The sequence below is a fragment of the Cylas formicarius genome, unplaced genomic scaffold (assembly GCF_029955315.1).
Source record: "Cylas formicarius isolate icCylForm1 unplaced genomic scaffold, icCylForm1.1 PGA_scaffold_1__22_contigs__length_36826433, whole genome shotgun sequence".
NCBI lineage: Eukaryota > Metazoa > Arthropoda > Insecta > Coleoptera > Brentidae > Cylas > Cylas formicarius.
This window is the reverse complement of record NW_026844264.1, coordinates 25021276-25037059: the sequence shown is the minus strand read 5'-3', so window position 1 is coordinate 25037059 and position 15784 is coordinate 25021276. Positions and strand designations below refer to the sequence as shown.

The following is a 15784-nucleotide window of genomic DNA, read 5'->3' as shown; positions in this document are numbered from 1 at the left end:
AACCCCACCGGACAGCACTTTGAATAAATTTCAGCATGAACTTGATCCACAATTTCAAAACGTTCATGTACTTTTTCGAATAGATACAATTCATTGCTCAATAGATCGATGCAAAAACTTGTTTTACTATGGTCGGTCCGTTGATTCACTACCACTAAATCGGATCTAGAATTACGGTCGCATGTGTATGACACGTTTGCAGATGTCATCGCACAAGTTTCGCAGCAACATTTCGGATAATCAGACGATTTCGCATTGACGCTGTTCAATATCATTAAAAACAACGAAACTAGACAAATAAACATTTTTTTGTTCGGCGATGTGACTTTGAGATCGGGAGACAAAGAAGTAACTATTTATATACGAAATCTTTTCTGGACGTTCTGGTTAACCGGGAGTCGATATCATAAAGGGGCGGAGTTTAGCGGTCGTTTTTAGTTTGTTATTGCCGGACACGATATTGTAAAATAATAGATCAAGCGAAATTTATAAGGTTCTAGGGACATTTAATATTAGAATGACATTTCTGCCATATTGTAATACATAGCGATAATTGAAGGGTATCATTTCGGTCCACACTTCAAACATAACAATTTAATATAAGCCACATAACTATTAGAGATATAGACGCCCTCCTATACAGAAACTTGTCAAACAACTATAAAAAAAAATTGAGAATTTTGAGATTTTTACCAGATAGTCAATAAGTTTGGATGCTGCATTCTTACGGCCCCATTTTCTAAAATTATGCCTTGATCTCGTTGTGAGAACACGATTTAAGTGTGTGTAAATCGCTATTTACATATCTTATCTATACCTATATAACATAAACATACCTCCTTGCTAGATATTGGTAGTACCAAATATAACATACCACAGCGTTAATAGTTTGGCCCTCACCTATTTATTGTGTATAATAAATTTTTACTGATTACGATGCCAATACTTTTTTAATTTTATCAGATCGCTCAGTAACTAGACCAGAAATATATGGAATGGTAGAATGCTCATAAAATGCTTTTAAACAAATAAGAGACTCCAACCCAATAATATCCATGGATTCTATATTGGCTGTAGTTTATACAATAAAACTTCTTATGATTGATGACAAACTTGTAGGTTACCAGACTCCTAAAATTTGTCAAGGGAGTTATTCAGGTTAATTTTTTAAATTCTCAAGTAAATAATTTTTTATAATTCCTTTATATTAAAATGGAGCTGTTTCGCTTTATTTCACTTAAAAGTATCTTAAGAGTTAATCGAGTTTGATGTCGAGCTTGTTCATTTTAGGTCACTATTTGTGCCACACAGAATAATACTATAAAAGGGAGTTTATCTTCTTTAACAAAACCATCATGATTTTAACACCAGATCAGACCGAGTAATTATATCATATACTTTCCAAATCAAAGGCTAATTCATTGAATTTAAATTTATAACACAAACTCCCAACCAGGGTATAGGAAGCAAAAATTAACAAATTTAAAAAATCGTTAAGCGTCATCCTGTTCTTAAAAATTGCTTTTTACAGTGTTGAAGAATTCTTCTATAACAACACAATGATGTAAATGCTCGTACTGTTTACTATACTGTTTACTGTTTACTATAATTTGCATTTATTGTGAGAAATAGTCATTACCGTTTTAAATAAATTAGCATGTTATCACAGTTAACCACAAAGATCCTGGCAATATTAATATAAAAAATATTTCCTTCTTTTTCCAATTTGAACTGGATTCATTGCTGTTATAGAACCATCAGAGTATTCAATATTAAAAGAAAAACTTATTAACCGCCATGGATATTTGTTTACGATTACCAGTGCCACCATCAGAGAATAAATTGTCTTTAACATGTATATTATGCAGAGCTCTCTGTCTGTAGTATAGCGCAACTACCATCGTAGCAGATAGCTTCTTAAAATTGAATTTGGTGTGATTATTGATTTACTTTCGTCACAGAATACAACATTGTAGCCTGTGCTTTCATCAGGAATATAGACAAATGTACAAATAGGGGTCATGTTAATGAAATTAACATTTAAAATATGGACATTTATCCATTGCGTTTTAGCCAGACACGAAATTTTTTGTTAAACAAAATAATCATTTGCCCAGTTTGAAAGTCCGGCGTTATTACTGCACATTTTGAATTATTTGATCCACTTCGCTTTAGCCAGAAATGAAAATTTTTATTAAACAAAATAATCATCTGCCTAGTTTGAAAGTCACACCAAAGCAAAATGACGTGAAATAATTTATTTGAATTCGAATGGTTTTGTGCGGATATTTATTGCTCTACGTTACATAAACTATTTTCTAAGATGACAAATTTGTTTCCCACAGAATGGCTTCCACAATGTTTATTTAATCTCAGACGAATATATACAAAGATGAAAGTTCAACTGGATTGAGATCCTGCACCTGCTTTTTTTTTTGTTTTCCGTAACTTTTCAGTTACTAGGAAATGAAAAAAATTATCCTTTTATTATGTGATTAACATTCTGAGAATGCAAGTAGATACAGATAAAAAATTTAAACTAAGTTGGCACAAAAATATATAAACATTCACGGTTTTTAGAACTTTACTTTAATAGGTCAGTTTATACAAATATTTTGTTTCATTTTTAACAACAATAATTTAAAAATGGTACTACTCGACTCATAGATACACGAAAATACTGACTCTATTTTGCATGTCTATTTAATTTTTTAATTGTTAATTTAATTCTATTTTTAAGTATACATAAAGAACCGAATAAGGAAACATTCGGTTCAAAATTAGACAGCTGTAAAACAACTAATTAAAGAAAAAATTATAAACTCAATAATTGAATTAAAACGCCAATGAATAAGAATAAGAATAATTCACAATACATTTTTAACTCTGATTCATTTAAAAACATTGTCTTCTTAAAACGTCAGGCAATAATAGAAAAATTTTTATAACGAATATTTAATTATACAAAATTCGCTTTTTACCTTCTAAGATATTTGAAAATTAAGGGCAGCGATGGCGGAGATCAAATTCCACTAGTAAGAGATTTGAGGATTTCTCAAAAATTCCGATAATTTAGGATCCGGGGCTAGGAAACAATCTGATGTTCCCTTTCAACTGAATATTTACAAGATTACTAACCAAAATGAAAACTTTTCCTTCAACATTAACGCTAACATAAACAAAATATTCATTGTAGAGATGACAGGTTAAGAACGTTCGATTAAATAACATAAACACGGAAAATAAAAGAACTTAAAGTGTAAGGGGCACATCCCGGCATTGTTGATCAAACTGAGAAATTGTATAAGCATTTTAAGTTGTGTTGAAGATCAAGGATAAACAAAATGTATAACGTTTTCCCCGCCTGTCAAAATTCCAAACGAAAAGCTCGTTAAATTGAATAAGCAATTTTAAATTCGACCGGCATTTCGCACATTTGAGTTTCATCGAATTTTGTTCTAGCCCTTTATATTTTTATATCGAGTTCAAATCCCTTGGTTATATTTTTTACAGATCCACATCAAGAATATTACTTAAAATTATCTTGCATTGACGGGCATATCATTGAAATTTTCTACTATATACGCCAAATGTAAAATTTGAATATCAGATCTCATATTATCATCGTAAAATGACAGTTTTATTTAAACAGTGGATGTAGGATTATGTATTATGAAAAATGAACAGAATGCAGATTGATTGATTGATTGATTAATGACGAAATATTCTGAACACGTTCATTATTTTAATTGTTTTGGAAAACATTAAAGACGAAATAATTATATACTTTATTCTGATCTATACAGATATTAAACTAATTAAAATTCGTGACAGTTACTTAAATCCAGTCTTTACAAAAAAATGCGGTAGTCAGCATTCCACTGCAACAAAAAAAATCAGCCTTTAATTCGTATAACTTGTTTCCAAACAATCGCAAAACCAGCAGAAAAAAGCTCATGTACTGTTTACGCTGCCTTTACCGACTACGTCCATCTGAACCCCATTTGGTGGCAAGTGACTTGTTAGAGAGGTGGAGTAAGACGTTCTTCTCTCGCTCAAGCCTAGCTTTAGTTTCACGTGATGCAGCGTTTTCTTCTTGAAGATGAATATCACAAATATGAAGACACCTGAAATTGCGTTAATGTAATAAGTTTATTGAAATTGTTCTTGCTTAAACTGAAAACAGTACTTTAAAAATCTTGTATTGTGCGTTCAATTTATCTTGATAACATGTTTATTGGCTGTTACCTTTTTGTTTTAGAGATATCAAGGTAAACAAAAAAGCAAAATGTAGGGTTAATAGCTAAGTTTTTTCCAACTGACGTGTGAGACAAAACATTATCTATTTTCTGACATATAAGCTCACATCATACTTCTTTAAATGGAACATCCTGTATATCATATATGTGTTTAATAATATATCTTATTTCGATTAAAATGATGTAACACTCTTTATATTTTAGTTCACTCGTTTTTGGCAAAAATAGGAAATAAAAATATGTTTATGTTTGACATATTAATAAACAACGTTGATGGTTGAACTATTGTCCAAGTCATTATTGTTAAAATGATTTTTCGCGAATTTAGCAACCTTGAAAGAAGTGATATGCTTCAAGTACCCTTTCTGAATAATAAAAGTGCAACCGCAACTTGTCGTCAGTATATTAGACTTTATCCAGAGCGCCGAGCTCCTTCAAAGCAGATATTTCCAAGGCTGGTGAAGAAATTTGCAGAAAACGATAACGAATTAAATTCTAATCCCAATGTTTTACATGAAGAAAATAAGGCATATTAGGATTGTATTACTAGAGGATTTGAAGAGACAGGTATTTTTCGGAAATCAATCCACTCAGTTTTGAAGGAATATGAAGATAAAGCATTTATATTTCGTAAAACTCAAAAACTAAGTGCAGAACAATGTCAAAGGAGGATACAGTTTTGTTTGGATTTTTTAAAAAGACATAATGAGAATAACAAATTTTTTCAAAAACATTTTATGGACTCATGAAAGTTTGTTCATTACAAGAAAGGGTTGTAATAGACACACGTGATATTTTAAATAATCCTAGAAAAATATACGAAATGAACACCCAAATTTTTGAAAGTTCTGGAGAGATTATAAGTGACAATTGATTAAAACCGTGCAAATTATTGTTCCACACAAATTGGATGTGATTTGTTTTGATTTCATTTAACAATGTTGTATAAGAACAATTATTCTCACGCTCAGACAGGCAATGTTTATATTTCTAGGCTATTAAATTGTGCTTCTTCACATCTGTTATTGTAATATGCCGCGTTTGGCTACCATGGCTGCGATAAAATAGTCCACCAAATTAATATCAAAATTTAATTTTTACACATCTTACCTTGCAAGCAGGTAATGGTATCCATTACAATTTCAAAATTCTTCGTGAAGCTACTGATTTTATTCATATCGAAAAATGCTGAAATAACTTCGAAGACAAAAATTACGCCCATGATCACGGCCAGTTTTATAATAAGGCTCAACCTGAAACAATCAATTTAGGGAATTAAAGAAGTAAAATTGTAAATTCCAATTTTTTATTAATTACTACATGTCTTAGAAAGTTTACTTGATATTTTAATATGTACGCTAGCCTAACATACCTGTCTTTATCAATTGCGAATTTGGTCTTCTCCTTTCTTCCTTTGGTGTCATTCATTTTGCTTATTTCATTTTTTACATTTATGCAATAAGTGATGGTTTTGATGAAAAGGATAGTGTTGATTATCTGAAGTATTAGTTGAGGTACCAAAAGAAACACTATATGTGCGTAATTACCTAAAACGGGTCAAAAATATTAAACCTAATTTCATTTTTTTAAGTGACTTAAGTTACATACGTTTCTCGAGGATGCAAAAAAATATCCCCACGTATGGTTGAATGGATTCTGGTAAAATTTTGAATGTCTCGAGAGTCAGGATCAAAAGAGTGTGAAAAATTGGCATTCCCCATCCATACAGGCAATACAAGAGTATCTTTTTTAAGTCCTTTTTCCGTTGATCCCTTCCAATACTCCTTTTCGGTGTTCTGAAAATTGACAATTAACTTAGAAGCGTATAGTACATGCGTGTAAATTCAAAGTAAACTAATAGAAATGGACGTTTATATTACATGAATTTAAGGCAAAAATAAATAAAGAAGAGTAAATTTTAATTTCAAAAGCGTAGGTATTAAATGAGGCAGTAGATAAGTGAAATGAAACGGATTTTTTGTGCAGTTTTTATTTTCAAATCAATTTTAATTTTTATTGATGGAAATCTTTGAGGTGTTAAGACAGCTGTCAATTAGAGTAATTGTGTTTTTTTCCTTTAGTTTCCGGCGATTAAAAAGAAAAGTCAAATTACTAGACCCTTCCGTTGCAGTATCATATAGACTGCCTCGGATGATGTATTGGCCCTATTAGACTTACGTCATTATGTTTGCGTGTCAATAAGTAAGTTAGCTATAAGCACACAATCAAGATTATTAGGGTATCGGCAAACGTACTTCGAGGCGATAGCGAAACTTATTAATAGAAGAATTATTGCTGTCTCGGTTACTTTGTCAACCAGTAAGGAACTAATTTATTGATAACCGTAAATATTATTTTTTTATATTTTTGTTAAAAAATAATTAATAGTTGTTTATTGTGCAATGAAAAGGCGGAAAACAATGTGGTCACATAAGTGCACAATATACGGGAAATTTTGTATTAACTGCTACACCCATACAATTATTACCGAAAATTAGTGCATGTTCGTCAACCATTTTAGATGCACTTAGAATAGTTCCAAGTCAAAGTTTATGCAGGGTAGGTCATTAAATATAAAAATTGCAAAAGAGTAGCGTACCGTATAATAAACATTTAAAATAAAGATTTTGCACTTTGAATTTTATTTTTTTAATTATGGCTGTTGTGTTACCTTGATAAGAAGATTTGTTTCGAAGTTTTAGAGTTGCGAAATTAAAAATCATTTAATTTTAATTTTTAAAATAAAAATGGCGAACTCACGCAAATGTGTTCCGGTTTGATTTGATTTTGATTAATTTCTAAACATGTCTGTTTGATTCTAAATATCTTTTCGGAATAGTATTTTGGTTGTCGAATATTCACCGGCTTTCAACAATAATTGGATTTTTGTGAAAAAAGAACAATTAAAAAATTTCCCAATGTGTTGCACGCTTAAATATGTGTTCTTACCGTTCATTGTTGTTTAATCATATAGGTATTTTTACCACACATGAAAAGTCGAATGATTAAAATTTTGTTAATTAAAACCGGACAGGGCATCCATGTGGTTGTTATTAGTTATTAGTCGATCTTGTTTATCAATATAAGTTACTGTTTTGATTCCTTTAAAAATCTAACACAACTAAAATAAGGTACGCTCAATTTTCCTCTTACCTTAAGTGTGTGAAGGCCTAAACAAATGAACCAAAAAGTGATTAATGTTTTCCAGAGCTTTTAATTTACATTTTGCTGGCGTAACTATCGTTGAAAGTGTACCTAGTATAATTATGTTTATCGAGCACTTAAACGCAGTATCAAAAACAAACACTTGTTTAAAGCGGCGCCATTGTATCTGCCATGTAGCACACATTAATAGCAGTAATTTGCCCATTCTTCTAAGTTAAATAAAAAATGACCATTATTTCACTGGCATTATTTTCAATTGCGCATAATATGCGGTTCACACAGCAAATTTCAATAGCGCGAGTTAAGTTGGCACGATATGAATATTTCTAGAATTTAAATGAACAAATGGAAAAAGAAAGTATGACTTCAAATTTTATGCTAATATACTTAGAGGCTGTTTTATTATGAATGCCTAATTTTTTAAGTTTTTGATTTATTGTAGTATAGTATTCAGGGGAATTTTTTATCTAATTTTATGTTGTGTAGACTTGTTACTCGCACCGGTAGTAATAGTAGTAGAAATAATTTTATGTATATTTAACCTTATATTTATAATATTTAGGAGCCTCCTCTCTCCACCCTTTTAAGTTCGTTAATGAACTACAAGAAAAATTTGCGAACTTATTCAGGCTTTCTTACAATGTTAATAGAATTATGACTTCATTTAAAATTTTCGAAAAAATCTTGAATTTTATGATTCACTCTATGCGCCGATGCCAATTTAAGACAACATTTTTTCTGAAACTCTAAGTCAAATAGATATGACCACCCTTAATGAAAAACTTACATCAATAAAAAAAAAATTCAAGCACTATTCTTCAAAAATGGAAATCACAAAAAAATACAGTAAGTTGTTTTATCACGTAGAAAATAATAAATGCTTTAAGATTTGTGTTTGTGATTCCTAATTAAGATTTATTCTATCCAATGTGGCACAATTTGCGGGCATCAATTATTAAAATTTTATTATATGTAACGTACTGGAAATTAATTACAATTTTGCTTATTATTAATTATATTATTTCTGCCCTTTTTCGACATCAAAGACAAGTTGTTTCTCTCTGTGCCTTTTAAATTATCATTCCATGTGTGCAGGCAACTTTGTGATAGGCTGGCCTGTAATTCTGATTAAGCAAGTCGAAATGAGACAAAATTACAAAGTTCATGGTAGCGTATGACAGAAAATTTGCATATTCACAACAAGAAAACCTAAATTTCATATGTTCGCCGCCGCCATTCGTTATCAAAATAGCGACTTACTTATATAATTGAAAGGAGACATGGTACATTAGAGGTTTTTATTACTTTAGTTGGTAATTGTTTAGAATATGCGCTGTTGGAATCCGTATCTTAACTCATCTCTCCCGTGCAACGCTAATGCGTGCAATAAACTACGTAAATAATTAATTACTTTTTTTATTTACCTTCGCGGTAATCGAATGTTTGAAAATTCTGTTAATAATGTAGAAAATGTTTTCTTACGAATCAATTGATCTCGCAGTAAAATCAGTCAGTATTTTAAAAACTGGTAATTAGTAAATTTATAAGTAGGATATATCTGGTCTGTTAAAATATCGTTTATTAAAAATTTAGATCATCAATATTGTCAATATTACTTGATGATGTTTCCAGAGAATGCTGTTTCTTAGTAAAAGGTCTGTTACTAATACTGTAAGGGTCCTGTTGAAAATGGAAGAAATGGAAACATAGAAATAAAATAAAATAAAACCAAAGAAACAGAATAAGCCGAAATGAAACATAATGCTGTCTAGGTCGTGACAATTACACCTTCTGTAGCCGTCCAAAAACAATAATTACTTAATCATTAAGCTTTACTTATTAGCATTTTGTGATATTTTTAGATATTATTAAAAATTACTCATACAAGCGCTTACCCAAATGTAAACCAGATATCCAAAGACATGATATTCAACCAAGCGAATAGCGCCGAGTTGAAGAGGATGATAGAATAACCTGAAATAAATCATATTCCTTGGTGCTTGCAAAAAAGTGTACCTTATCCAGACAAAAAAACTCAAAATGTACATTTAGTTAGTTATTACAATTACAATTATAACATTTATTCTATTATTAGAACTCGTTAAGTTTTTAGTTAAGATCCATATAGTTTGTTCTGATTTTTGCAAGTCGATTATACACCACACACTTAAAACTTAAAATTTATATATGTTGTTCATCTCACAAACAAATATTCATTTGCTAATATTTCGTGTGCTTTTCTTCTTTTGAATGTGCTATTTATATAAAAACTGTTATTATTATTATTATTATTATCATTATTATGATTATTATTTTATTATTAATATTTTAGCGGCAAAAAATTTTATCCCAAACATTTTTCAGATTTTTAAACTAAAGTTTCCCTATGATGTATGTCGTATATCAATAAAGATTCCAGACTTCTACACTATTTATATAAAATGTGAATGGGTTGGTTCCATTTAAATTGGCATGTAAATGTCCATAACTCAGTCAAATTCAGGCATATCCAAAAGTTGTTCATGTTTTTTCCTAAATTAATTGCGTAAATATAATTAGCTACCTACCTCTGATTTTACACTCGATTCTGGAAACGATAAGGTAGCGATGCGCAATGGTCAGTATCAACATCAGCAACATCATGGCTACGCAGTAATTTATGAGAATTTTACCGAATGTGTTTCTGGTCTCGCCCATGGCGATATAACACACGATGGTGATAACCAGAAATATCACCGATGCAATTTTCGCCCAGAGCGTGAACTCGAACTTTGCAATCACCTCAGTTTGGCTGTGACAGTTGAATATATGGTATCCGGCAATATTCTTTTCCTTTTTGACCGCATGTTCGATGCAGTACGATTGGGGATGGTCGTAGGTTTTTTCGATGAACGTGCCACTGTAGTTGTGGTAATATTTGAATACTCCATCCTTGTCGATAGTGTAGGATATGGTGTTGTTGGCAAGGAGAGTGACCCTGGGGCATCGCGTGTCATATATAACTTCGAAGTTATCTGAAATATCATTTCAATTATCTCTAATCAATATTTTTCAAATCGAGACGGAGTAGTTTTGCACATTTCCTTTCTATTTTCTTTCTCAAAATATTTTTGCCCCTTTTGTTTTTTATCGCTTAACATTATTAAATTAAATCGTGAAAATGGCTAAAACCATCTCATTTTTCTATTAACTAATACTCGTCGGCAATATTCGCCCACATAGGTGTGTCTAGGTAATTAAAATATTAACTGTCGTAATTATGCTTTATTTTTCCTTTCATGTGCGACTTCGCATTAGTTTTTATTTAAATCGATATGGAGAAAATACAAAACAAAAATAGGTAGTTTATTTAGTCCAATGTTAAAATATTATTTTAGTAGTGTAACGTCCAAAATCAGTTTGCAAGAGACGCAATTTTATAAATATATTTTTGTAACGGCTTGGTGCACTTAGATATATTTCAAGTTGAACATTATACGAGGTGGAAGAAAAAATGTAAAATCTAGTGAAAAGTAAAGTATCCCCAAAAAGAGTAAGAAGGAAAAAAAAGTTAAAAAACGGACTAACTCTCGTATAATTACGTACTTGGTCGTAGAAATTCGTGATAAAAGTGTCGTTTATCAAAATTGTGTCATAATATAGTATTATCCATTCCCTATTCTAAAATAGATAATGGCCTGATCAAGCGTGCACCAGACCTCATCTCAAAACGTCTAAGTACTTCATTAAACACTGTCGCTAGCATTTTCGGTACTTTAGTCACTGGTTGTGCATGTGCTAAACAAACTCGTGTCGCAAACTAATGCACCACACTGTATATCCCTAGTCATCTACATTATTAGAATTAACTGGAACAAATACCATTTTACTGATTAAACTGTTATTGGATTACATGCGGACTGAGTGCTTTGCGTTGGTCGCAAATTTATTTCTATTTGGTTATAATCGTGGGAGCAAATGATATTAAAGAATATTAAAATGCAAAATGTAGTTTTATAAAGCACCTCTACAAATCTTAACCAGTTCTAAGAGATGAATGAATGGTTTTGGGATTAACATTAGTTAGTTTTGGGTAACTCAGCAACTCACCGTGCTATTCTCTTTCGATCAATAAAGACGTAGACAAGTGCTGCTATGTAGTGATTTATACCTTTAAATTTATTAAATAGCAATTTAAGAAAATAGTTTTACATTATTTCGCTGGAAACAGCGGCATATCCAGAATTATAACATTCCTGCGCATTTCTATGCATTACATCAATAGACTGCCGAATATTATATGGACATATTCCTATCCAAACGGTGCTTGTTAGGTAGCACGTGTGGTACATCTTGCCGTACCGATAGATTTTGCCAATAGAAGAACAAGCAATATTTACCCAATCCGTATAATTGTAGCAAATCTTTTTTTTTCGAGTTTTTCTCTAACACATTTTACATAAAACTAAATTAACACTCGATTTGAATTATTCACTTAAATTATATAAAACGACTTTTCCATTCTGTATTTGATAAAAATCGAGAAATTTATGGCCTGTTTGTGGCTGTCTCAAATTTTATAGACTCCAAACTGTGGCCTCAACATTGTTAAGTAATAAAAAATTCCGATAAAATTTAATATTCTGAAACGCTATTCTAATTTGGATTATATTACCAAAATTATAATCCCGCAATGTTTATCATATTAACAATACGTAACTTGCGTTGCTTAATGGAAATATGATGTATTTTAACATAAGTAAAATCCCATAATATTTAATCCAGACGCTATTTACACAGACGCGCCGTGTTAGAATTAACGTCATAATTAACGAATAACCATTATCCAAAATATTTTTCTGAAATATGTATGTATTTGCGTATTGCTAGGTTTATTTTAAATCTATCTGTTTATTATTCTTTTCATGCCGTACTGTGAAAAGATGTTCATTTGTGCAAAAAATTAAGATTGAATGATATTTTTCATTTTCGTACAACTTGTACTAGTGTATAAGTAAATTGAATATATCAGTATGCTTTTAATATTTTAAGTATTAAGAGCAATAAACATGTTTTGTTGAGTAGTTGCCGAATGAGTTGTAATGTTGGACAGTTTTTTTGATTTAAAGGAAGCCATACGCGGGTAATATTTTGTTCAAAAGCTACCCCATAGTTTTTACTGTTTGTCAATACCAGACGATTCAAATTCTCAAGCATATTGCGAATGGGGCAATACAAAGAAACAAAATAATATGCGAACATACATAAATATTGAAAACAATCTAAATTTCATTAATGTTTCACTTGGTTCTGTGGTTTCTAAATAAACCACTCAATTTTTAATTTAATACTTTGGATTTGTTCTGTCAAAAACTAGGAAAAAAAATTTGACTCTTTATCACAATTTATATAAAAATATAAATTTAGTCATTTAATTTTAATCACTTGCACTTTTGTTGTCTAATGGTTAATTGAAGTTTTAACCAAGAAGGGTATATATTAGTTAAAAGCTTGTTTGAAAAGACAAAAGTTAATTTACAACTATTCTAAACATTGGAAGTGTGGTTGCTTAAAAGAGGGAAAAATTTCTTATACGAAATTTTGAGAATCTAGTTCACATTTATTTCCAAATTCGTTTTCGTATGGACGGGAAAAAATAGTAATATTCTCTAAAGCTAAAGGTATCTCCGAAATGTAAGTTAAAAATTGTTTTTTCTTTTTTAGTTTAGGTCTTTGCGAGTATCTGCGTCCAGTATCCACCTTAACTATTATATTTCATATAATGAACAAGAACAAATATTATGTCAATTTAATATTCTAGTAAATCGCAAATATTAATTTAAAGTGGAATTTTTTGACGTCGTGTCGCATTAGTTCCATAAAAGAATTAGACACGCAGGTAATTTTGCGCGAAGTAAAGAACAGAGAGTCTTTTTGTAAATTAAGCAAACAATTAAAGATTTAGTGTCACTTCAAAGTAGCCCTAAAATATTTTACCTTCAGGATCCTCTATGCCATCCGAAAAATGCTGGGAAGCAATCTGCACCCCGTAGACGTGCGTGTCCATGCAATTCGCTCCCCCTACGTAACTTTGGCCGTCCGGACAGCATTTTCTGATACATCTCTTTCGCTGGCATATTGACAAGTTGTCCTGGCACTCTCGTACCACGAAACCACCCTTACTATTCTGGTCCAGGCAAAAAGACCCCTCGCTCACGACATCCAAATCCAAAATGGTTTCTATATGAACGACGCTCTTATAGAACTTGTCCAAAATAATTTTGCATGTAGGTAAACCAACGCTTAGGTAGTTTCCCTTGATGAAGTCGTGGGAAATGTTATTGCCGATAGCACAAGAACGGCGGTCGTGGTCGTATACGAACCCCAAAGGGCAGCATTTCGGAAATAATGTCTCGTTGATGACGGCGATGGCGTTCAGTTCTTCCTTCTTCACTTCGTAGAGGAGAAAATTGTCGCCGGTAACCTCTACGCATTCACCACTAACAGAACCGTTTAGAAAATTGTTTTCTTCGGTTAGTATTTGTAATCTGCGTCTGCTATCCGGCTGACAAGTAAATCCTGCTTTGACTTTCACCAAGTTATCTTCGGCAGAGCAGCACTTAGCCAGCTGATCCTCAGACGCCGTCACGCGATTAAGCAGCAATGCACATACGACTACAGGTGTAATAATCATTTTCAAGGTTTTATCTGGTCGTAAATTTAGTCATCGCGCCATAACAGTACACTTGCAACTGCGAAGCGAGGAACAAGCGCTTTACTAGTAGCCAGCGGCTGAATTGTCGGTTTATTGTTGCGGGAGTCGAAGCTCTGGTCACAGGGGAGTCTTCGCGAAGTCGGGGCGCGCAGTTGCTGAGTGGGGGGATTTTGCAAACCACCCCAGCAACGAGTACAACATTTTGGTAGCTGGCGAATTTCAGTTATATTAAATTGTTTATTGATGTGTTGCTGGCGCCACATTCTTAAAGCGTCATAGTCATAAATAAACAAAATACTGTAAAACTCTTACAAAAAATTAAATTAAGTAATATCGTTCTAAAGAAAACATTCTAGCGTATCGATCATGTCCAATGGAAAAAATTGAATTTTAAAATCGCCCGGAAATAGTAATCAAATCAATACCTAATTCAAAAACATTTAGAAGCAAAATCTAACTTAAACATGGCTTTACTGTAAGGGGAAAGTTTTGCAAGTGAGGGTTTCGAAAGATCTTGATTAACTCTATCTTGTCATCTTCCAATGTTTTATGAAAACTAAGGGTTATGAAAAGCTCGTTACGTGCTCTGGATTCGCTTTTTAAGAGCACTTTAAGAATAATAAGAAACAGTTTTGGACTATGAGCCCTTTGCAATAAAAAATGAAAAATGTAATGTAAAAAACGTATTTGTACATAGTTAAAAATAGACACTCTATATATTTATATGTACAGGGTGTAACAGTAAGGGTGAAGAGGTGCTCTGATCAGTAATTGCATTCATCTAAATAGTATATAAAATCTACATAATACATAACGAACCAAATTAGGATACGAAAATTATTGGTTAGTTTGCACTTTCTACTCTCAAATATGAACTGATCAGGCGTGCATAAAGTGTCACTTTGAAAAGACAGCTTGTTTAAACAGTGTCACGTGTTGAAATGTGGGTGAAGTTAGAATCGGAAATGAAAACAAAATTAATGTTCAAATAAATAAATTTAGTTAAAATAAAGTTAGTAGTTGATAACTGAGTTTCGGGTCATTTCTGTCGGGTGTGATGAATAATTTTATGCTTTAAAACATTATAAATATATGAAACAATTCGTGACAACCATTTAAATTGTTTAGGAATTGAATTTTTTTTATTGCTTCATGCTTATCAGGATGACAACCCAACTGTGGGTTAGTTGATCAGGAACAACTTAATCCACAAGAGGGAACAAATGACCAGAAACATGGAATGATGCTGATTTCAGTCAGTTAATGAACTGAAAAAGAGAGCTCAGCGGCAAAATCTGCGGTTATTATGCGCCTTAGTCATGGTAGGTCCTTCCCCCACCGGCAGGTGGTATGCAGGCTTCTACTGTCATACCTCCTCATAAGTTGTTTGGTTTTGTCATAAAAGGTTTTATTTGACTCCATTTTAAGCATCAACTTGGACCAAAAAAAGATGGAGGGCGGAAGCGAGACAGAGAAATGAGGGGCAAACTCCGTTCGCCTCAAACACGACGCAAAATTACATTATACATTAAAATCTTCTGGTTGTTTTTTTTATGGATCATAACGAATTCACTGAACCAAGCGCTAAAGCGGTAACTGCGCCATCTTGCATTAAATCATGGAATTATTTAGTTAAAGCAAGCACCAATATACGGCGCGTATACCG

General features: G+C 32.0%; 1 protein-coding gene across 1 annotated transcript; it reads right to left on the bottom strand.

Annotated features, from left to right (window-relative positions):
- Positions 1–3775: 3775 nt before the first annotated feature.
- Positions 3776–15570, bottom strand: LOC132697037 (G-protein coupled receptor Mth2-like). The gene is made up of 7 exons (XM_060662291.1): positions 13401–15570; positions 9992–10438; positions 9320–9398; positions 5868–6055; positions 5632–5806; positions 5370–5512; positions 3776–4127 (listed from the first exon to the last, which is right to left on the bottom strand). The coding sequence occupies exons 1-7, from the start codon at positions 14095–14097 to the stop codon at positions 3955–3957; spliced, it is 1902 nt and encodes a 633-aa protein (XP_060518274.1). The 5' UTR covers positions 14098–15570; the 3' UTR covers positions 3776–3954.
- Between the last annotated feature and the right edge of the window lie 214 nt (positions 15571–15784).

Bases quoted from the DNA above. Each gene is read 5' to 3' on its own strand.
- LOC132697037 (XM_060662291.1), bottom strand. From the start codon at position 14,097: ATGATTATTACACCTGTAGTCGTATGTGCATTGCTGCTTAATCGCGTG. The intron at 5,807-5,867 runs GTATGTAACTTA...GACCCGTTTTAG, and splicing joins TTTTTGCATCCTCGAGAAAC to GTAATTACGCACATATAGTG. The intron at 5,513-5,631 runs GTATGTTAGGCT...TGATTGTTTCAG, and splicing joins TTCGCAATTGATAAAGACAG to GTTGAGCCTTATTATAAAAC.